Below are 24,872 nucleotides of genomic sequence, written 5' to 3'. Positions count from 1 at the left end.
GGTCACTACCTGAATATTGGAGCCTAGTTTCAATTTACAGCTACCAAGACACAATTCCACCAACTGCAGTGTCACAGTTAGCCAGTAGAGAGCGCTGTCGCCGCACTGGGTGAAGTGTGATAGGCATGATAGGGCCTAAGGTTTGTGTAAATCCAGCCCCTTCATCAGCGAGCAGCAAAGCTCAGGCTACATCAGGACTCCCGCAGTGCAAGAGCCGCCCGCGGCAAGAAAGACTCGATGGGGCTTCGTAAGAGCCTTGCCTAGAACACTCTTATTAACTGTGCACTGTGTGTTGCATGTGTGTGTGTGTGTGTGTGCACACTGACCCTGCTTGAGGTAAGCCCACGCTGTGAGGTGCTGTACAGCGTGACTGCTGCAGTGATGCTTTCTATTATGCCTCACAGGAAAAAATGACATTCCATCACACTGAAATGATTTCGATCAAATCTTATAGTGTAATTGGATGAAGATGCGTGTGGATATAACAGTAGTCTGAATGATTTGGTAGTGATCTTGCATAATACATAATAATAACACAGTTTGCAGATGCCCTTATTTTGCCTTTACAGAAATATCAGCACATTTTCTTCAGTCATACTATTTATCCCAACCCCTCTGTCATCTCTCTACTGCATCTACACATCAAGGAGCTGAGGGATAACAGCGAAATCCAGCCTGGTAATGCACTGAAAATTCACAGTGCCAAAAAACAATGGTGATACATTATTTTAAAGCTTGTTTAATCAACATGACTAAATGCACAGTACTGTATAAAATCCAGAGACCAACCCTCATTTGTTTCATTTTCAGTCAAAAAACACATACACTAATTCCGAGGAGGTTAGACATAAAATGATCCACTTTCATGAGGGATGGGGAAAGTTAAAGATTTCAATATAGTTCAAATCCTAAGTCCTGGTAGACATCCAAATCTGCCCCATCAGATAAACACTACTTAAATCTGACATCTTTGGGAGAGAATAGAAAATCTAGCTCCACTCTCTGTGTTTCTGTTCTCCCTTCTACTGTGAGAAGACAACTCAACACTGTGGGTCTTAAAGAATTTGGAGGTGATCAAAAAGCTCTGAAAATGAAAATGAAAAAGATGTGCGCGTTGCACAATACAATTAACTTTAAGTTAAATGCAAGTGATTTTATTAAATCTGACCCCATAAAGTTTATCTCGTCATTGCTGATACTGTTGACTTTCACCATGTCTTACAAATCTGAGCATATACTAATAAGCAGATAATGTGTTTCAATAACATAATTTACATGTGGACAACAGCTATAGAAATGATATTGCCACCAACACACCCTGCAGAGTACTGCAATCTATCAGAAGAACCATAAGTAATATATCAACATTAAATCTTTTAAGTGAATGTGACTTTATTGATGATTGATGATGATCAGTCAAAATTTTATAGGATGCACCAAAATGCCTGGCTTTTGGCTGTATCCCTGCTCTAGGCTGGAGCACACAGCCCTTAACATAGCCTCTGTTGAATCCACTCACTCAGGGGCAGGCACTCCTTCCTCGTCCGACTGGTTGGTTTCGTCCTCAGATGGATCACTGAGCAGGTCACAGGGTAGGATGGCAGAGGAGTCGGCCAGTTCCAGCACAGGCGCAATGCTAGGCCTCCGACTGCCTGCCCCGTTCTCCGTGGGCAGGGCCAGCTTGCTGCTGTCGGCTGGGGGGTCCGGGTTCTGCAGGTCGATGGCCACTGTGCCTGTGGAGGGACACACTGAGAGACCGTGAGGCTGCGGCGAGCAGAATAGGGCGAGGGACAGGCAAAGGAGAGAGGAGAGTGAGGCGGAGGAAAATCTGAGGAAAATTCTTCTACTGCTTTCTGTAAGTGCATACAGAAAGATGATGAAGTACATAAACAGGAAAATGGGGGAGAAGCATCGGATGGGTTTTCTGCTGCTGAAATTGGGCATGAAATTGCGATTTGATGCTAAATACTTCACACTGTGCGGATCACGATTTGCAGGGGCTTCGCAACTGAAATCTGCATGTGGAAGTGAGAATGTTTCCATATTCATTAAATGAATTACGCTGCATCGAAAGAAATATTCTAAGCAGATGCGTGAAACTGCATGGTTAACCGCTTAAACATGCAAATAGAAGAGCTTTGCTTCGAAGCTACAGTAGTGTTATGTGTTTTTTCATACCTGCTGTTGTGAATTTGAACAAACTTTATAGAATGCTGGCAAAAAAAAGCTCATTCCACCCTAATGAGTAACTGAACACAGCACGCCTTTGTCTGAATATCAACATTATTTACATTGTACACTGCAGTTTGTTTAGGGACACTACACAGCACTGAGTTTACTATTCTGACTGTCTCATAATGGTCCACTTAGACACAATGCAGCTTTTAAGAAAGTTAGATAACTTAGACAGTTAACAGTTTTTTTTATTGATTCTGATTTTGTTTCTTAAACTAGGATTGTTTATGCAACATTTATGGTGAACAGCCAATCATGCAAAACTTAGCGCTTTATATCATGTTATATATATATATATATATATAGAGAGAGAGAGAGTATGATTTATCATTTCCACTATGAAAAGTTAAATTGGCGACATAAACGCCACAAAGGAAACAAAAAACTAGGACTGGAGGGGTCGACCTCTGCCAGAAGCTTTCGCTAAATTTATCCAGGAACTGTTTATGATATAAATCCTGAACTAAAGGATCCTAAACTAAATTAAATCCTGCCTCAGAGTAGGTTAGGAGCAGAGCATATGTTGCCCTACAAAGTGATCCACTATAGCGAGTGAAAATCTAGGGTTAGACTAAGCTAAACCTGAATTTTGGTGGCTAGAAATTCTGCTTTGTGAAACAGGCCCCTACAATATGTTTCTGAAGCTAATCAAAACTAAGCAAGCTGGAATTAACAATTTATAAAATAGCCTAACAGTGTGACCTTAAACATGGGACTAGATTTATAAGAATTAGCATTAAAGAGAATTCTACTAGAAATTTATTTCTAGAAGCTTACAAATACATGAAATAAATACAATGATTTTTTCCCAGTATATTTTATCCCAGTAGAACAGTGCTGCCTAAGATATCTGCTTTTCTGGAGTTCAATAAATATAAACAGATATTGGCTAAATTATTATTCCAACAATTCAGACATAACTGTGCATTTCTAATAAATATCAATTGGTATTAAAACACAATCTAAATTTAGTGATGGTGCAGCGTACTGGGTAACAACATCTGCCTTGCTGCGGCAGAGTGGGTTTGATTGCCTAATTGGACAAATACATCATCTACACCAATTAGTCCTTGGGCAAGACTCCCAACACTCCACACTCCTCCCTGTATAACATCATTCAGATGCGGATAAGAGTCAAATGCTGTAAATGTAAATTTACTTTCTCATTGAGTTGAATGGATTTTTGCCATCATTCTAAAAAGATTGTATTGATGGGTGAACACATCTGTCCATTTTTGCTGCCTAACACTGCCATAAACATGCCATAAACATACATCTCATTCCAGATGTCATGAGGTGTCATGACAGATAAGGCACTGATATAACAGCGTCATGTTATAATTACCAGTAACTGTCATGAGAGTCATGACATCAAACATTGCAGCATCTGTCATGACAGTTATGGTAACAGGACATTGCTCTAGTAATGGACGTAATGGGTCATGACAGCTCATGAAAGCATGTGAGATACACCTTGTCCAAATGTTTGTGGACACCACTTCTAATGAATGTATTCAGTTAGTTTAAGCTGTACCCATTACTGACACAGATGTACAAATACACACACACAGCTTGTCTAGTCCCTGTGGAGAAGTACTGCAAATAGAATAGGGTAGTAGTGATATTTACTTCAACAAAAGCAGAATAAACTCTTTTTTTTAATACACTTGATTTTGGAAGAAACAGTGAATTAGACGTTAGAAGGTGTCCCAATACTTTTGTCCATCAAGTGTACATTATGAGATTGGTTTATGTCAATTTTATATCAGTTTAATATCAGACAGAATGCTTGAATCTGAGAAAAGGAAACGGAACAGTTTTATGTAAATGTAAACATTTACAGTGACATTGTAGACCAGTGGCCCTCAGTGACTATCCTGGGAACCCCGTACTCTGCATTTCTTAGTGTTTTCCCACACTCTAACACAGCCGAGCACATTACAACAGGGAAAACACCAAAATATGCAGCTCAGATCAGGTAAACATTCTTATACTGAGAAACACTGTTGCAAACCAATGTCTCATGGTTTCACCTCATATCTAATGCTAGGGAAGCCACATGCACAGACTTACCATACGAAGTAGACTGATCGACTTTACCAAATCAAAGAAAAGGAAACATTGAAGAAAAAAACAAAACAAACAACAAACAAAAACAAGTCAGCCAAGATGCAATTAAAGCCCACACCATTAGACCACTCATGCAAATCCAATGTCTCAAGCTCACATAGAAATGCTACAAAAAGGCCTTTTTCCAACACAATCACAGATCATTTCTACCACAAATATAAAAGCCATTCTACAAAACGAGTGCCATTTGCGTCCGCAAAGTTTGATGAGCTGCCTTAAGCACAAAAATTCATTTCCAAAGCTTAAAGCTATTAATTCAAATGTTCTTGTTAAGAAAATATATAAGAAAATACTAATTCTAAAATACTAAAGAGAAACATACTATTTTTAATCATTTTTAATAAAGCTTTATTATCTTAATGATTATGTGTCCTTATTATGTGACAAAATATATATTTATTTGAATTAAAACTAAATAATTTTTTTATGGCTTGTGTGCATTTCTCAGTTTGATGTACCACCCTGTCACACTAACCTGTTTTGTCTATAAATTGTCTATAAACAAATAAATGTACTGTTGGACATCACTAAAGGACATCACATAGAGGAAGTGACATCATCAGTCTTTCCGAGCACCCAGAAAAAAAGGCTGTTCTATTTTCTTTAACATTGTTTATTTGTTGCTTTTTCGTGTTACACAGGGTCCATCAACCTCTACCCAAAAAGATAAAACTGCTGTTCATAACATTTTTACTATAAATTAGGACCGGACCAGGCCTATTTTAATGGACTGGGAATGGCTAATCCAGTTCTGAGTCTTTATTTTGTTGTTCAGAGCGCCATCTGGTGCCCTCAAGGTGCCATTAACGGACATTGCAGTGCGGACGTTCCCAGAAGGTAAATAAAAGAGCTGAGAGTCTGAAATGTGGAGTTGTTTAGCAGTGGAACATGAAAACATACCGTAATATCGGACCATTACACACACAGTGACTTGTGAGCCTGATCAGGAACTTGACCACATGAAGAAATGAGGCCAATTTAAGATGAAATTTACCATCCTGTCATGTTTTATTGTGAATATGGCTATCATGTGAATATGGTTATCATGTCTGAAAAAAATAAATATTAATTAGGATTTTACGCCTGAGGTGAGAAAATATGTTCTTTTGAGGATGAACATATATTTTATGTTGTGATTTTTTTAATTTGAACTTAATAAACATTTTGAAAACTGCAGCAAGTAGCAAGTGGAAAAAAAGTATTTTGTAGAATAAGTCATAAACTGTTCTTTCATGTAGGGTGGGTGGGGTGGGGGGAGGTTGTATTTGCTCCTGCAAGGGCACAGGTTTTTCTAAGGAAGAAGTGGTTAAGACCACTGGCTGACTTCACTACTAGTTTTCAGCTTTGCCACCGAAACATGGCTTTGAAATGACTGTGCATGCATGATCAACCCAATCTCGCCTCTCTTCGCCAGTACAGATGCATCTGTGTAATCATCCTAATTAGTCGATAAGTCAGTGTCAGGACAGAAATATGGCGCGGCACAGATGGATAACTGGTACATGTCGACAGCTCTGTGCAGACCCAGCATGTTGCACCGACACTGGCAAATTAGGGCTGTTGGAATTAACCGAGAGGCAGTCGGTGGATTGATTGCATTTACTTTTTAGGGGCTATGTTCAAGTCTAGTGAAGTGATGGTGCCACCTATCATCTACTTAAATCCCGCACACTGTAATTAGAGTGGCCTTTACTTAAAGTAAATTGCTGCACCTGTGTTTGAAGGCAGTAACTTGCACTCCTCCCTGCCTCTTCATTTATGGTACGCTCCACTGGAGGAGACTTCATTTTAAAAGGATGCGCTTATTTACATGCTATGGGCTCGCCACTCACCCATACTGGCTATGATGCTCTGTACAGGCAGACGCGAGGGGGCGTCATACAGGCCCGTGACTGGCAGACCCTTGCTGTGCTTCTCTTCCTGTTTAAAGATGAAGGCGGAGTTTTCCTCCTTGGTGATGTTGATGTAGTAGCAGGTGTCCGTGGCGGCCATGATGTGGCGGGGGCCGGGGTTGAGCAGGATGCTCTTGTTCTCCTCTCTCTTTACACCGATCAGGCACACTCCATATCTGACACACAATTATACAGCGAGCGAGTCAGTACTGTGTTTTACAACCAAATTGTGTTTTTTAACAACCAAATAACTGTCAACCAGTTATTTGGTTGTTTTAACACAGATATTGACAATGTGACACAAAAAACTCGTACCTCCATTTTTGCTGTTTTTACTTGCAGTTGTCTTTACATTTTACATTGTGTTAAGAAACTGATGATTGGACCAATAGAAATGCTCTAAAATGACTTAATCTTTTTACACTGACTACCAGTGAAAGATGTTTTTTGGAGGTTTTTTGTGACGATATGCTTTCTGCTATGAACATTAAAATTCGAATTCCCTTTAATAACTAGCCTAGTTCTGCCAGAACGACATTGGCTGCATAGAACTGGCAATGACATTTCAACAGTGGGGAGTTTGTGACCAAAATGTCTGTTCTTTATGTTAAAAAAGGTGCTGTGGCATAAAATGACATCTATTATGTTTCATGTATCATTTCATGTGACCCTGCCTGGTACAAGACTCAAGCCTTGCTCTTAATGTTTCAAGCCTTGCCCTTAATGACCAGTTTTTAGATGTGAAGACCCAGGACCTCATGAACATGGCATGTGACTAATAATGGTATACCTTTTTCCCCCCATTATATTGTAGAGAATCAACCACAGCAAGCCTTAGTAAAGTTACTAAATACAGAACTATGAATAATACAGTAAGAACAGTGTAAATATGTGCTATATAAAACTAACACTAACAGTACTGCTGAAGCATCAGTGTGTAGATTACACTAAGAATTGTGGAACATCAAAAGTTTTAGATTTATAAACAATGAACAGTACTCACTTCTTATGTGCATGGAAGGAGGCATAGGTGAAACTCTTCCCATCATACTCCCCGAAGAACTTGCTGTCTGCCAGGCGGATGTGGTACACCTCGTTACCTGAGCAGCGGCCATATGTTCTCTGCCATTGCTCTGGAGACATCTGGCCCTCCCTGCAAAAACAAAACCAGGCAAATTCATACACAAGCATAAAGGAGTAGAATACCAGATGCCTGTAGTTTATAATACAATTATTAGCACAATATACAGTATATTCCTATATAGATATTTGTAATTACTATAAAGATCTCTATACACATTATATTTATAGAAATACCCATTTTGAACCCAGAAGAATGTTTTTTTAACATGCTGGGTCTAAGTAGTGTTTTTCTATGGGGAAACGAACAGCATTATTAAAAATCACCCCATTGTGCCGTGTAGTAAACAAGGACACTCTAAAACTAGTACAAACCGGATTCCAAAAAAGTTGGGACACTAAACTAATTGTGAATAAAAACTGAATGCAATGTGGAGATGGCAAATGTCAATATTTTATTTGTAATAGAACATAGATGACAGATCAAAAGTTTAATCTGAGTAAATGTAACATTTTAAAGGAGAAATATGTTGATTCAGAATTTCATGGCGTCGACAAATCCCAAAAAAGTTGGGACAAGGCCATTTTTACCACTGTGTGGCATCCCCCCTTCTTACAACACTCAACAGACGTCTGGGTACAGAGGAGACCAGTTTCTCAAGTTTAGAAATAGGAATGCTCTCCCATTCAGGTCTAATACAGGCCTCTAACTGTTCAATCGTCTTGGGCCTTCTTTGTTGCACCTTCCTCTTTATGATGCGCCAAATGTTCTCTATAGGTGAAAGATCTGGACTGCAGGCTGGCCATTTCAGTACCCGGATCCTTCTTCTACGTAGCCAGGATGTTGTGATTGCTGCAGAATGTGGTCTGACATTATCTTGTTGAAAAATGCAGGGTCTTCCCTGAAAGAGATGACGTCTAGATGGGAGCATATGTTGTTCTAGAACCTGAACATAGTTCTCTGCATTAATGGTGCCTTTCCAGACATGCAAGCTGCCCATGCCACAAGCACTCATGCAACCCCATACCATCAGTGATGCAGGCTTCTGAACGGAGCGTTGATATCCTTGTCCTCTCTGGTCCGGATGACATGGCGTCCCAGTGTTCCATAAAGAACTTCAACTCGTGACTCATCTGACCACAGAACAGTTTTCCATTTTGCCACACTCCATTTTAAAAGACCCCTGGCCCAGTGCAAACGTCTGAGCTTGTGGAGCTTGCTTAGAAATGGCTTCCTCTTTGCACTGTAAAGTTTCAGCTGGCAACGGCGGATGGCACGGTGGATTGTGTTCACTGAGAATGATTTCTGGAAGTATTCCTGAGCCCATTCTGTTATTTCCTTGACAGTGGCATTCCTGTGTGAGGTGCAGTGACGTTTAAGGGCCCGGAGATCACGAGCATCCAGTAGAGTTTTACGGCCTTGACCCTTACGCACAGCGATTGTTCCAGATTCTCTGAATCTTTTGATGATGTTATGCACGGTTGATGAGGATAACTTAAAAGTCTTTGCTATTTTATGCTGGGTAACACCATTCTGGTATTGCTGCACTATCTTTCTGCGCAACCATGGTGGAATTGGTGATCCTCTTACCATCTTGGCTTCAGAGAGACACTGACACTCTGAGAAGCTCTTTTTATACCCAATCATGTTGTCAATTGACCTAATTAGTGTTAATTGGTCTTCCAGCTGTTCGTTATATGCTCAATTTCCTTTTTCCAGCCACTTATTGCTACTTGTCCCAACTTTTTTGGGATTTGTTGACGCCATGAAATTTTGAATCAACATATTTCTCCTTTAAAATGTTACATTTACTCAGATTAAATCTATGTTCTATTACGAATAAAATATTGACATTTGCCATCTCCACATCATTGCATTCAGTTTTTATTCACAATTTGTTTAGTGTCCCAACTTTTTTGGAATCCGGTTTGTACGTTTGTCAGGTATACATGTTCCACAAATGACTAGATCCTTTGAATCATGAGTTTGTTAGCATTCCTGGATGAAGTATCTCATTATTAACTTTCTCTTAAATGGCTTGCTCAGCAACTTCAGATGAGAGCTAAATTTAATTCTGACAAATGGCTGAACAGTCCATTAATGGGATTCTTCCATTCACCCTGCAAATCCTCTTTCTGTAATTGCTTGGTGAAGGCTTGGGTCAGGTCAGCTATGGAGACTCATTACTCTTCATCACAAGTTTCTATCTAATGACCTTGTAGGAAGTAGTTCACTTCTCTGGCAGTCCAGTCAAGCAAAGGCACAAAATCTATACATATATCATCAGCACTTGTTCCTTAGTTGTTTTCCGCAGCTAAATCAAGCCAGTTGAAGACTACCTCTCTGCTCTGTGCTGGCAAGCAGTCATCTGAATGGACAGTGGAGGAATTAAGATCAATGCTTTCCTCTACTGATCATTTTCTTGCACAGTAGTGCGCAGTAGGACCGATTCGTGTTCCAGTAAGCAATGTGATGGAGACTCTTCAGCTTTTAATTAAGGTTTTTTGAGTGGCTCATCCTTTCAGTTGAGCAATAACATAAAGAAGCAGAGAGAGAAAACAGCAAGAACCATCACACTCTGACTTGAGCGGATGAAAAAAAATGAAATGACTTCAGAAGTACTCACTGTCCCCGTGAAGTGTGGACTAATAGTGTTACCAGGGTGGATGTGGCTGGACACACACAGTTGAGAGCCAGCATGGCATACTTGAACTCTTCTTCACACACCACATGATCTAACACACACATGTACAGCAAAATTCAGAACACTCACAAGCTTCTTCTAGAAATCTTCTAAACTACGCCAAAGACTCAGGAGTAGCATTTAAACATGTTATGAGATACAGTGGAAAAGTAAACCAACTAATATCAGTGAGGCAATGAATGCCTGAATATATATGACTTTTAATTCCTCCCTGCTTTGTTTCCCAACAGAAGATGGCTTAAAGAGTAACTGGTTTCCTGTAAGACACTTTTTTAAATAAGTAGCATCTTTTACATTATTATACCAGCTCATCAGGAAAACACAACATACCATTACTAACCTTAAGACACTATTACAAAACCACAGGAACCAACTGAAACTGTTCCTTTAATGGTTTATATGACTTTCCTTTCAACAAGGCTGTTGTGGTGGACATAAGAAACATATGAAATGAAAAATTACTCACCAGCAAACTTGACATGGAATTTGTTTTCAGGTTTGAGGATCTGGACGTACAGAGGACAGTTTGGAGCAAAGTCCTTCACTGCCCAGGCCCTTAAGATGGTTTGATGGTCCTAGACAGCACAGAAGAGCACCTTATTTTAATAATGTTTTTATTCTTTGGAACTGTGTTCTTTGAATGATGGTGCCCTGTCCAATACTTTTGGGAAGAGTGGGACAAGGTGGGGTGGTGATCATTCAATATTATGATTGACACAAAAAGCATTTTTTCACTGAATGTAACCAAATCCTGACAGCAAAAGCAGGATCAACTCTTCAATACCTTTGATTTCTGAACAATAAATAACCAAGTGTCCCAAAACTTTTGTCCATACAATGTATTTGTCTGAGATTTGGCTCAATAAGCTTTAACAGAGTGAATCACTGACATCTAGCAGTCAAAGAAAAATGATTCACTGTAATAGTTGTGATACTCTGTGCTACGCATCCCTCACTGCATCATTGAGCTTTACTGTATGAGTGTGTGTGAGTGCTTGGTAATATGATAAGTCTGATTACAGCTGCAGTGCGGTCCACTTCGTTCCTGCTGCTGAGAATGAAGCAGGCCTCGGCATCGTCCATCCTACAGACACACAAAAATGAACCTGATCAGACATTATTCAGATGACTGTTCAATTGAGGCCTCGGCATCACTTGAGACTAACAAGAGGGTAGGGCTACAAAGGAGGCACAGGTGGGAACACTAACGACAAGGCGGGGCTAAGGCCGAGACAAGCATTCATACACAGACCAGGAAGAGAAAACACAAGAGCAAGACAAAGACACCTGTTACAGTACTCTAGTGTTTCAAATGTTTTTATTATAAATGAGCTTGTCCTCTTAATGATTTTATCACAGCTGTATCAATATGTGACAGTGCTACTTTTAGGAATAATGTTAAACTTACATCACATTTTAACTAAAGATGCACTTACATGGATATTTGGGGAATATTTCAATCTACAAACGATGACCTGTACACATTTCTTAAATGTAACTGTTCTCTTTGGATGGCTGTGTGACTCATACTGTCAATCTCCCAAACACAGGACCAATGCTTACATAGTTGTGCCTCTCAGAGCCCCAACCACCCCCCATGATCTTTTGATCATGATCATATTGATCAATTTCCATATTACTGTTGCTGCCCCTGTAAGATGTTTGTTTTAACAACCTTTGGACCTAAATATTTTCAGTATGTGCTTTTTATGGAAGTTTGGGAGAAAAATACATTTCATGTTTCTTTTCCTTAAACCATTTCTTGGAACATGTCAAAGTAGGGGCAAAGAGGCCAAACTTCAAATGCCAGTATATCCCTGCAAGCAAGTCTGTTCACATGTGTCCTGCCTGTGAGTGCCAGGGTAATTTACAGCATTGTGAGCCATTGTCCCAATGGAGAAGGCCAATTCTGCACTATAATGACATTCCCTCCTGGGGGCCAAGTGGAAGCAGGGTGGCAGAGCCACAGAGCACAAGCATTCATCAAAATCCCCATTGAACTCCAGTTAATGTGGCAGCTGCCAGAGTGGGACATATCACTAAGACTGATTGTGATTGAAAAGTATTGACAGAACTGTGACCAACATCATTCTCCCTTCTAGCGCTAACAGCAGTGTCAGGAGCTAACCTGATTTGTACTGAACTTGCAGACAAAGAAAGATGCAAACTCTGATTGATTTTACTGAGCAATGAAGCTCTGCTTCTGTCTAAAACATACAGCAGTCATGTCAAAGGGAAAACTTTATCTGGAACATTGAGCAAGGCTAAACGCTTAGCAGAGTGAAAGTACCTTTTTTCTTTTTTTTTTATGAATTAGCCATTTTATTTTGTTTGGACCCAAACTCTATCAGACTGACAGAACTGCAATTGCTTTAGGAGTTCACTTAAGCTCCTAGACCCGAGTGCAGACCCTCCATTTTGTTCTGAGGACAGAATGACAGGTCTGCCTGAGTTTAATGAGGAATAAACAGAAAACGCTAGTTTATGAGGTAGATAAATCATGCTAAATGTGCTGCGGATTTTATAAGTGATAAATATCGGTGGCCTCCTTTAAGCGGCAGTGCAGTGGAACTTTTTTGGCAGCAATGACTTAATAATGCAAAAGTAACTGACCCCGTTGTGACTGTTTAAGCTTCACTGGTCTTCTTTTAGCAGACCTAACAGTCTCTCCAAAAATTTCAAATATCAAACACTTGGATGCAACCCAAAGCATCCATTTGCAGCTACTTATCAGCCAATAAGAGACACTTTTCATGCTCCTGAGTGTCAAAACACCACTGAGATCCAGGTCACACTGAAGGAGTTTACACAAGCACCATTGATGGAAACACTGCAGTGTGTCCTCATTTGACACAGGAGCTACCCATACAAAAAACAACACTACTGTGCAAAATATTTATATGTAATAAGGATGATACAGAGTATGAATTCATTATTCAGAATAAACAGATGTCACAAAAATGTCCCTTGACTGGTTGGAAAGAACATTTACTTAGTTACATTATTGTTTTTGTATAGGTCATTTTAATTCAATCTACTCTAATATACACTGATGGCTCAGATTTGTACGCTTGTCCATTGATTTTTGACATTGCAATGTGATAATCCTGACAGGCATTTTAAAGACCAAGTGTCAAAACCTACAAGCCTGAAGCCTGAAGCTGGGCTGAATACTAAGTAACATCAAGTTAGGAACAGAAATAAAATTACAAAGTGTACTTTGATCAGGTCTGGTATTACAAAAACACTGACAGCTTAATGTGTGTTCAATATGCATTAGCACATCCATATATACACTGCTGTCAGACTGAGGCCTGTAGCTGTGGGTGGGTGACTCCAAAGGAATACCCACCAAATGAAATTGCTAGACTATATTACACTAATTAAATAATTATAAATTAAATGACTAATTAAATGAAAATAAAACACAACTTATACGATGACAGTTCTGAATCACCACAAAAAATGCATTTACTTTGGTGAATATGGAATATGCTATCGCCTTTAACCTGTTTGTGCAGTGAACACACACATACACACATGGTGACAGTGAGTACATGTGTCCTGAGTGGTGGGCAGCCATTGCTGTGTTGCCTGGAGAGCAGGGCTCAAGGCCAAGGCCGGATGTCAATCAAATTTTAAGAAAACTGTCATAGTATATATAAAAAAACCATCATTTGCATCAAAACTAAATAAAAGTTTACTTTTTATACCATCATCTAGTTTAAACATTACCCAAACTGAACAAGTCTGCCACCACTCTTTACATGTAAATTATTCATTAAAAAACTGATACTGTTTTTGAAAATCGACAAAACAAATCAAAATATTGCAATATTTCATATTTTAATATTTTTTACACCCCTAATACGTACAATGAAAAACGGTCTCATGTCCTGACAGGTCTAATCAGACTTACTTGGCTCTCATCAGGTCCTGGTCCTTCAGTGCAGAGCCCTGCAGGTAGATGACCCTCTGAGACCAGAGAGGAATCTGCAGCACCCGCCGCACTTGGATGTCCATCTCTGTGGGGCAGAGGATGACCACGTAGTAATCCTACAGAACAGAAAAACATGTTCAGTGGTTTTTACGGACCTGCATTTCTAACCAGAAAGCCATGAGTTTATGTCAAGTGGGGAATATTATACATTAGACATTGACATTATATGGATCTTGGCAGTTATATACTGTTATTTTCCCAATAAGGGGCTTCAGAAATGCAAGCCTAATTTTAATTCAACAGCATTTACTGTTGTATATTAGACTGAGAATATAATTGATTAGGATGGATTATCACATATAATCACATGTGCACTTTTAGTGCCATTTATAAGTAAACCAAAAAAATCACATCAATCTATGGTGAATAAATAACTAACTGTGTTGAATAATCAAATTGTGGCAAAAGTCTTGAAAAGCTAAATAGCTTTACTGAGCCTTCCAGAATGAAAATGCATTGCACAAATTCTTCAAGCTGGAATTGTAACTAATGCAGTTAAGCAACATAATCTGCTCATCATATTTCACCAAACTACCTGCAGCCTGGGATGAGCATAAAACTCATTGAGGAAGTCCATGAGGAGGTCGATCTTGAGGGAGCTGACACAGAGCACCACGTGTTTCTCGGTCTGAGCACGATGTCTGCTGTAGTTTCCACCAGACTTCTGCCTTTCCATCCACAGATATGCTAGCTCCTCAAACTGGTACAACAGCAAAGAGATGGTATTTGTATCATGGTAATAGCAACACTGATCGACAATTTCAACAATAATACATGACACCTCAGAATGCTGCCTTTCTTATTTACCTAATATATTAATCTAATTTTCATTGTTAGTCGGTTTTGTGTTCATCCATTACAACACCAACCGACCACTGAATCAGTATCTAGTATTGGTAATGAATGTGTATGACTGAATCTGAATGTGTGACTGAATCTGATTCAATTTTGTAACAAATTTACACAATTAAAAAATCACGAGCCATATGATAATGTCACATGTTAATAGAACAGTTGATTCTATCTGTTGAACAGTTTGAACAGTTTTAAGTTCCTGCACAATACAGTTTTTTGCACTTAAAAAAATCTGATCTGTATGATATTAAAGGTTTCAGAGTCTTTACTTGTATCAGAAAAATGGACTGAACGTAGATAGCTGAAAGGTTTGAGTGCTGATGAATGCTTTTATCAGAGTATGAAGCAGGGCTGGCTAAAGTGAGGCCGGCATGAAGAATTCTACCCCCATTTACCTCACCCAAAGAGCGAAAGAACATATTTATATAACACATATACATTTCTATATTTCTATATCAAATTCTATATGTCCTTTTAGAGTTGATCTTAACAGCACATGTAATAAAATAAAACATTACATTTTAAATCTACATTAAATCTTGGTTTGTTTTATTGGCGCTCATCCCAGTACAAACGTTTTAACCCCAAGACAAAACATTTGGGCACCTATGGTATAAAGTTTTTTTTATTTTTATTTTTATATAGAAGTTGTTTTTATGTTTTTTTTCTGTTTGCTAAGGTGATCTAAGGTTATCCCTGATGTTTCATGAGCAATACACATGAGCAATTAATTGGCTTACCTGTAATGGCAGGACCACTAGTGCAACACATATCATAATGACCACTAGCAGCTGGGAAGGCCAGATTCTCGGGGTGACATCTCCATAGCCCACAGTGGAGAAAGTAACAATGCAGAAATAGAGAGAATCAAACAAGGACAGGCTTTTCCCTGCCCTCTCCAGGTGCTGAATGCCACAAGCCCTAAATATGAATTTAAAAAAAGAAAAAGGAAAGAGTTTTGACAAATAACTTTGTTGTTATTGAGCTACTTTTCCATAGGTTGGCAATTCAAATTTTTTTCAGATGCAGAACTACAGTGTAAACAATGCAGTCAGACTCCTTCAAAATACGAAAGCATTAGCTTGCTAATTCTATGCCTGAACAGTTAAGGCTTTGTGGCAAATAATACTGTGCTAATAATATTGGAATTGAACAAATTAGCATTATTGATCTGCACAGTTGTCTCCACCGCCTCACTGTTCAGCACAAACTGGCTTTAAGAAATAATGGAAAGTCAGGGGACAGACAGGAGTATAACAAATTATAGAACAGAACAAAATGCTCACCCAGTGAAGACCAGGCAGAGCAGGGTGCAGATGAGGATGAGCACCTGGTTGAACATGGCGGAGTGTGTACGCTGGATGGCACGGTGAAGATCATTCTGCAAGGGGATTCAAAAACAAGGCTGATCATAATGTTCTCCAAACTAATGTAAAGGTATAAATAAAACCAGTTACTCAACTAAGAGTAAATGAATAAAAATACTATGAGTAATTGCTATTTTACTAGATTTATTGGCTACCTAATGGCTTTCGCAGCTTTTGAACTTCAGCTTATATAAGCTACGTGAACTGGCTAACAGGCCCCAGCAATACAATGTATTAACAGTCATAGGATTACTAAATCTTATTTGTTATTCTAAAATTATGAAATAGAAAGATAATATCAAAATAGCCTTGCTCATAACATTGCTCATATATTCATCAGTTTTATACTCAAAGATTCTACACTTACAACAGTGCAGTTTGTTTTAAAGTTACAATAATAAGACTTCTATGCCTAATGTACCTAAATATATTTCAACAGTGGAGCAAAATTATTTTTCTTAACATCACTGAAAAAACTAAAGTATAAAGTAAAGTGTAAAGTATTATATCAAAGTAGAATTTCTCTGGTTAATGTCTGGTCTTTGTGGTTCACTAGCATCTATGGCTCTGGATTTTAAAACAGGACAAACTCCCTGCCAAGTTCTCCTTGGCCGTTTGACCCAACCATCTGCCAGGAGAGAGCGTGCTGGAACGTTCTCAAGTTCTGATCATTGATGACTCACATGCATTTTTCTGGCAAATTGATGTGATGATGAATAGCATTTCAGCTTCTTAAACTGGTCAGAATGTAGATCAGACTGCAGCATTGCTGTTCCATTGTTCCATCAGATATGCCAAACTGAATACTTTTCCATTTGCTGATTAAATTTGGAGGCTGCTGATTACTCACAATCATGTTCTCCAGTGCAGACTTGGCGAGCCAGCAGTTAAGGAACACAGGGACAAATATGTTCCTCCATGGGGGCCAAAATATCTGCAGCAGAAAATGAATATTTAACATATGACTGGTTGCATCATTTTATTGATTATACAAGTGCCTTTACAGTGACTATGCTGTTCTTGCATCAGCAAAAAACAAGTAAGAATGAAAGAAAAAGAAGCAAGTGGACAGAGGACACTTGACAGGCTTGCGTTTTTTGAATTATCATTTTCTTGGATTTTATTTTTTTGCCACTTACAATATCTGCATTTTACTGTATATATGATCTCTGTTTTGATTCACTGTCCTGTATTATGTACATGTATATATGGACTGTGTGAACCTAGGTACATCTGGAATTGTCCAAATGGTCCACTCTGAACTGGCTGAACTCTGTCATGCACCCATTAATATAAGCCCACTACATATATTGCTGCTACCATTTTACAATACTGTTTACTGTGTACTTGCACAATGCACATCCATACTGTACTCTTACTTTCCTTTACTTTCTATACTTAGTGTTTTTCTTTTACTTAACTTTAGTAAGTAAATACTATGCATGGGAGTGTGAGTGTAAGTTCCTCTGTTTTTTCTGATCATACACAATTGCAATTTTAAACATGTTGTGATGATAAAGCTATAAACAGTCCAGTTGAGAAATTATTGGCTCTCGGTGTAACCAAATCCATTAATTAAGGACAAACTGTCAAACTTCAAGATCCTTCTACTTGGACCGTTTATTCTAGTGCAGAGCTCTACAAACAATGTAATGTAACACATTTCAGTCTAATTTTGTTTACCACAACTATTGCTTTAGGGCATGAATAACTTGCCATCTGCTCCAAAGGAATGTTCACCCCTTAATTTGCTTTGTGTCAAATTCACTGCTGGCTGCGCAATAGGCTTAGTTCCACTTGTTGCTTGATTGATTGCATCATCTCTATAATAATTTCTTTTCATGACTGGTTTGGGAGATCACAGAGCAATCTAACATCTCGTACAAATCTCATAACAGTGGTGATTGCTCATCTAATCTATTTTCAATATATTACCCACTTACTGTAATTATGAATGGCACTGTATTGATCATCTCGAGGATGAAGGAGACCTGGAATATCTGTTCCCAAATGTTCCCCTGAAACACAGAGCACACATTACCGAAATCACTTCACCCAGGAAAAGACTCAGCAATTTCCATTAGCAGCGACCAGGCCGTCACTAATGATCCCCATGAAAACAATTACATAATATTGTTATGCTAATACTGAACTGTTAATGTTGCTTTGATTATGAAAACAATTACAGTTTGACCTGAGGGAGAAAGTTTTCGTGTTTTGTCCACGTGTTTTCTGTGTATTACCAAACAGGGAGTAAAACAGAGTAGTAACTTCAAATAAAACTGAACAACAAGTAAAAAGAACTTTACAGGTCAGCCCTAAAAGCAGGGACGCTCCTCTGTGACCTATTATAGTGAAGCTATCCAAGCTGAACTGCATTCAGAGTTCTTGTGGATCAATGTAGAAAAATCCCAGGAGGAAAATAACCTACCTTATAGCTGAGATATGTCAAGAGCATTGCTTCCAGGAAGCTAATTAAGGCCACTATCACCTAGACCAATGGGAAATACAGGAGAGAAAAAAACAGACAAAGTATTTAACAGTTTGACAATGAAGAATTATCCTATGTAGTTTGGTGACCAATTACAAACAGCAGGTGGAAGCTGAGGTAGGAATTGTGTTGGCAGTTACCTCTGAGAATGACATACCTGTATCGCCCATACAGGAACCTTTCTGTTCACCCAGAATATCAACTCCCTAAAGAGTAAAACGAACAAAGTACAAGACTTTTACACACCAGGTAGAGGAGTTCAGCAAAGCTATAATAGTAAATGAGCTGTAATTCTATCACATCATTGATTGTAACTTAAGATTCAGTAACTACTTGAACAATAATGCAAAGACATTAAATTATTAGTATCCTTTAGACATCTAGAGCTATTACTGTTGTCTTACTGTTCATTCAATGCTTATAAGAATGATACTTTTAATGTAATTACATGGCTACAGTGTGCACTTTTGCAGTTGTTACCAATGGAGTTCCGTAAAGGCATAGTTTGATGAGTGGTGGAACAAGGTATGGAAGATCGCCAGTGGCCTGCACAGATCCCTGACTACAACCCTACTGAACACCTTTGGGATAAATTGGAAGGGATGTTGAACAAGAATCAACTTCACAATTTTTTTTTTTTGACTGAACAGGCACAAATTCCCACACACATACTCTTTACTATGGAAAGCCTGCCCTGAGGAGCTGTTCTAATTGTAGACAAGGATCCAAATTCACACTAAAATATGTATTATTCCCTATAGGGTAGAACCTTCCCTATGACATAGCAGAGGCCTTACTATTCACAGACTTCTATTATCCGGGCCTTGGAGGGCTGTGAGGTTGATGGGAGTTAAAAGTATGCTTTTTGTCTCTTGACAAGGAGGCAGTTAGACCGCTGTGCCCAGACCTCTGTGTCCAGGAGGACTGAACAGGCATATTAGAACTGTGTTTTTATGAAGTGTTGTTCTTGTGTTCTTGTGTTCTTGTTTTATGAAGTTGAGTTGCTCAACTTAGTATATGCACTGCTGACCAAACTGAGATGCAGAACTGAAAATGAAAATGAGTCAGGAGAACTTTTGACTAAACTAAGACAACGTTCTATAACAATTTTAAGCTGTCTTTAATTTTAAGTTGTCTTTGTGCTCATTAATACTCATTGTTTTGGAACTGGGTGTTCAGCAAGTTCATAGAGATGTGATGCTCAGGTGTCCACATACTTTTGGCCATATACTGTATCTTAAGAGTATCTGTACTCTGAATACTACCTTTTCAAAATGTAACTAAATCCAGATCATTTCTGGATTCTGCAGATGTGTTTCCGCATACATTCCATATTCCAGTTAAATCTCAACCCTGCTGCTCACCAGTTGATCTGGGCGGGATCTGCTGTCTGATTGGCACATATTTTACTGCAGAGTGTGTCAGTGATGTTTGAGCAGTGTTTCCTGCAAACACAACAACAGAAACTTTTAAGTTCACCTAAAAGTCCACACACACACACATACACACACACACATCAAGACTATAATCTCACCACATTCAGGCCACACATTCAGGTTTCTGGTTTCTATAGCAACAGGACAAGAGCACCTCCATCTTTTGAGAGTTGCAAGCAGTGTGTGCTGTAGTCATAGCACAGTTTCCACAACGATCACATACACACACATGCAGGGAATAACACAGACTGCTTCTTTGCCCCAAAAGCCAAACAGAGAAGTGGGCCATTACTGGGCCATTAGGCTGTTTCGGAGGAGGGTCTATTGCCTGATACAACTTATTATTAGACAATACAGTACAACTTCAACAATACAGTACATTTCAAACACTTCACTGGTCATTGGTGTTATTCGGGTTGATCTGTCTAACTGTATATGTATGTTCCCTTACCGTGCACATGTGACTTGAGTAGTGGGGTCATCTAGTGACACTCGGATGATGTAGAGGAGGCAAGTTAACAGCTTCAAGGAGAGGTTGAAAAGGCGTATTCTGAGGCCTGTGAGATAAAGTAAATGGAGTAGTCTGTTACACAGCCTTAAGGAGGTCACATTCTATACAACATCTCATCCAGAAGATCTGACAGACGTCTGGAGACGTTATTTAAGTTTCACTAACTTAATTTCAAATATAACCACTTAAAATAAAGAGAGAAATGATTCATTGATATAATAGAAGGACAACTTAGAATTCCATACAAATCTTCCAGTTGATGATTCCTGAACCTCTCAACACAGAAAGGCTTATTACACACTAAGGCGTATTATTCAGTAACTACATGGACTTCTGTACAAACTGATGGGGCAGTTCTGTGGCAATAGAAGTTTGTAAAAACACTTTCAGTCAAACTGCAGGCCAGAGGCTGTTTAAGGGGTTAAAGGTCACTTTTGTACATGAGATAACTGAGTGTACGGAGCTCTGAAGGGACAATGGGGAATGTATGAAGTGGGAGAATAAAAGAAAACAATGGATATTCTTTTAATAGGTAAAATACCCCCCGCCTTGGACACCATGTTTTCCTAAAAAAATATCTCTGGTATTTATTTTTAAAGTATCTGAGACATAATATCCTAGATAATTACAGATAATAACCTTTGGATAATTTATATGAAATATGAATATATTTAAATATATATTTATAAATATGAAAACACAATCTTGATTGAATTATGAAGTTTTTTTTGCATGCCCACACTCTAAGGTTTATTCTTCAGTAACTTGAAAGAATACATGAAAAGGTAACAAACTTATTATTGACCTTTAGAAGTCCAATAGTCTATAAGCTATTAGGGATCCTATACATTAATTTAATTTGATTAGAATTTCTCTAATTGCATATTTTTATTATTGATTAATTTATTACATAGCGGGGAATAAAAGTGCCCTTGACTGGTATGCTACACCAGCTACTTACTGTTTAAGTGTAAAGGAATTTTCAACATTTTCCAATTTATGTACTTGTTTGGAGATGTGTGAAGAAACCTTTCTAAAGTTTAAAGAATGTCTATGTAACAGAAGTTCTTCTAAAGATTCTATACCAGAACAATATATAGTGGGATATACAGTAAACAACATTTAAAGACATTTCCACAAGACACAATATTTATCGCTATATTTTGACATGTAGAAACTGTAATCCAAATACAGTGATTTTTACTCAAACTGGCTGGATTCCATTCAATTAAACAGGATTAATTACACTCTCTGTAATTTATGTGCAGTTGGTCAGTGCTTTTTAAGAACTGACAATATCTCTGATACGCTCACAAAAACAAAAACTCTCATACAGGATTTGGAGCCCATCCTGAGATCACATTAAACACACTAAGTCTTTCAGAAATACAATAATAGACATAGGACATAGTTAAATTAGGCCTTGGTGTAGGGGTAGGCAATTTGACAACATTATAACATATACAATATGCTTTTATGAATATATAGTTGATATTGTCAGTACTTAAAGAACATTGTCCAACTGCATATTTTGTGTGTAATTAGTCCTGTTTAATTGAATTGAGTAGAAAAAATCTTGAAAAATGAAAAAAAACACTGTATACTGTTAACACTGTAAAGTATATCAGGGATTTATGTATAGGCGTTTTTAAAAACAACTGCTGATTTTTTTATGCATGAAGAAATTTCACAATAAATATTGTGTTTTGTTCAAATGTCTTAAAATATTATGAAATAAGAGTTTTACCATATTGCCCAGCCCTACATAGACAACAGGGTGATTGGTTCTTGGATATTAGTGATGACTGATGTTAATCAATAGCAATGCTGCAGAGGTAGTAATCAATGTGTCGGGGAAAAACAATTACAGACCAATTAAAGTAATAGTATTGCAGAAATACGAAGCAATATTATTGACGAAATATGAAATGATATATGTAATGATACATGTAATATTTGATTCCTTTTTACTGTTAAGACAATTATTACAGTCTAATAATGAACATTATCATAATAATATTATCATAATTATTGTAATATTATCAAAAATCTAATTTTACAGAATAAGTACAGTCATAATTATTTCAGGGCTATTTTGTAAATGAGAAATTGCTAAACAGTCTCTAACAATGTGTTTCATCGTTTCTTATGAGCACCAAAGGAGCAGACCTCTGTTTTACTCTGCTGTTGTACTGTTATACGCAGTGAAATCCTCTGGGCCTCTGTGAAGTGAATGTGCAGAGGGGCCAATTTCATTTCCCCTCAATAGCTCTAAATCTCTTTAATGCTCTTACTACAGACCCATCCATCAAATCAGAGCAGAAAAATACTGCTTAAATTTATGATTATCAACAACGAATGCTCAAAGGGAAATGTTCATAAATGTGGCTAGTGATGCAGTTTTTTAATGAACACTAGACTATATTGAATCTAACATTTGGTTCAGTTCAACAGAGGCAGGTGCACTAATCAATGCTAAAATAAACAGCCGTTCTGAGTGGTATTTCAACAGCATTGTCAGGGGCTGGGGGGCAGCTTCTTTTGAGGGACTGGGCCACAGAATATGAATAACAGCCCTGGCTTGTGTATTAATCACAGCCCTACCCATCATTATTGTGAATCCCAATAAAAAGTGAAAGAAAATCACCTCCACCCATGCACACACACACTGATTTAAGGTGTCAACAACTACAGTACATAAAAAACTTAAACACTAAAGGAATGCTTTGCCCTTGGACACACAATATTCCACCTTTGGCTTCCTGGAATTCATAAGCTGGACAGTTTTACAGGGCTGAAGTCAATAACGCTTAGCTGTGAACATTTAATACTGGCTGTATGAGTGCAGTGGTATTGGATTTTTCTTAACAGTAGTTTCCAATTTAATAAACTTTATAGTAGGTTTCACTTACTTGACCTTTGGTTTTTGATGAAGAAGAGCTTGAGCCTCTCTTTGAAAGTGTTTTCATTCACATAGAACTCCACTTGCACCCTACAAAGAAAAGAAAAAAAGTTCTTCCAATTTTATGGAGTGATGTCCAGTGCTGCACATTTAATTTAGACGTAGAGGGAAATATTTTACAAGATGCCTTTTCAACGACCAAAAAAAGGAAAACAATATCTACGACAGAAACCATACAAAGTGTGGTTGGTATAGCATAGTGGATAACAACCTGTCCTCTCTATGGTTTTAATAGGGCCCAGTTGGGCTTCCCAAGCGAGACCCATCTTTACAGCCCTGTTGGCATCATGTAAATCTGAAACATACGGCACATACACTGATCAGCCACAACATTAGTACCACTGACATGTTACCTTCATCTACAGTGCCTCTGTCAAGGGTGGATGTATCAGTCAGGGAGCAAACAGTCAGTTCTCAAAGTTGATGAAAGCAGAAAAATTGGTAAGCGTAAGGATCTATGCCGCTTCGACAAGGGTGATATTTTGATGGCTAGACTAGTGTTTCTCAACCCTGGTCCTGCACATTCTAGTGGATTCTTTGCACCAAAATACCTTCTGCTGCTCTAAAAAGGGCTAGTTAATGAGCTGATTAGTTGAATCAGGTGTGTTAGAAGGAGGAAACTAAAATACAAGGACAAGAGTTGAGAAACACTGGGCTAGACAAATAAGTCAAAACTTCAGCAACACATCAAACTTTTACTCACAAGACCTGCTAATGTTACAGCTAGTGTTTTAACTGCTAATGTTACAGCTGCAAAACTCTGAAATGAGCAGACATTGAGCAAAGACACTGAGACAAAAGAACTGCAAAGCTGTATGCTTTGCCTACCTGCATGCAAAGCTGCTTTTCTGGAATTACCACAAGCTCCATTAGGTAAAATGAACCATCAGTCTATTTCCACCCACTGTGAATTCATCTGATTACAAGTAGGGCGCATTCACAACCTTTTTTTTAGAGAACAATGTTTTTAAATTCCGGAGCAGAAACACCTTGATTGAAATAGATTTGGATGAAATTAATCAAGCCTTGGTACTGAGAGACAGATCTACAGCTATGGAAACCCTTCAGCACCTGCAGCACAGAACAGAAAAATAGAGGCTCTCTTTCCTAATACACTCCAATCAACACCATGTATCTCCATTATTTTTCCATTTTTTTCTTTATCATGATGAACACACCAATAGAAATGCTCCAACATCAGTTGAAAT

General features: G+C 38.3%; 1 protein-coding gene across 17 annotated transcripts in view; it reads right to left on the bottom strand.

Moving 5' to 3' along the window:
• The window catches only part of kcnt1b (potassium sodium-activated channel subfamily T member 1b), a 103,013-nt gene that overhangs the window by 17,117 nt on the left and 61,024 nt on the right, over positions 1–24,872 (bottom strand). For 12 of the 17 annotated variants that reach the window (XM_072665024.1, XM_072665029.1, XM_072665028.1 and 9 more), the window contains 18 exons: positions 23,615–23,694; positions 20,643–20,748; positions 20,120–20,200; positions 18,913–18,961; positions 18,696–18,755; positions 18,208–18,282; positions 17,115–17,198; positions 16,184–16,278; positions 15,638–15,818; positions 14,578–14,742; positions 13,962–14,098; positions 11,063–11,126; positions 10,509–10,617; positions 9,965–10,073; positions 7,261–7,410; positions 6,198–6,433; positions 4,309–4,329; positions 1,520–1,748 (listed from right to left, as the gene is read on the bottom strand). In XM_072665024.1, coding sequence (XP_072521125.1) covers positions 1,520–1,748; positions 4,309–4,329; positions 6,198–6,433; positions 7,261–7,410; positions 9,965–10,073; positions 10,509–10,617; positions 11,063–11,126; positions 13,962–14,098; positions 14,578–14,742; positions 15,638–15,818; positions 16,184–16,278; positions 17,115–17,198; positions 18,208–18,282; positions 18,696–18,755; positions 18,913–18,961; positions 20,120–20,200; positions 20,643–20,748; positions 23,615–23,694 — 2,031 coding nt within the window. The remainder of the gene's footprint in view (positions 1–1,519; positions 1,749–4,308; positions 4,330–6,197; positions 6,434–7,260; positions 7,411–9,964; positions 10,074–10,508; positions 10,618–11,062; positions 11,127–13,961; positions 14,099–14,577; positions 14,743–15,637; positions 15,819–16,183; positions 16,279–17,114; positions 17,199–18,207; positions 18,283–18,695; positions 18,756–18,912; positions 18,962–20,119; positions 20,201–20,642; positions 20,749–23,614; positions 23,695–24,872) is intronic. The other 5 variants (XM_072665040.1, XM_072665027.1, XM_072665037.1 and 2 more) reach the window with 2 other exon arrangements.

The sequence above is a fragment of the Salminus brasiliensis genome, chromosome 20, assembly GCF_030463535.1.
Source record: "Salminus brasiliensis chromosome 20, fSalBra1.hap2, whole genome shotgun sequence".
Classification (NCBI taxonomy): Eukaryota; Metazoa; Chordata; class Actinopteri; order Characiformes; family Bryconidae; genus Salminus; species Salminus brasiliensis.
Note: the sequence above shows the minus strand (reverse complement) of the source record. Positions and strands in the feature narration are given on the sequence as shown.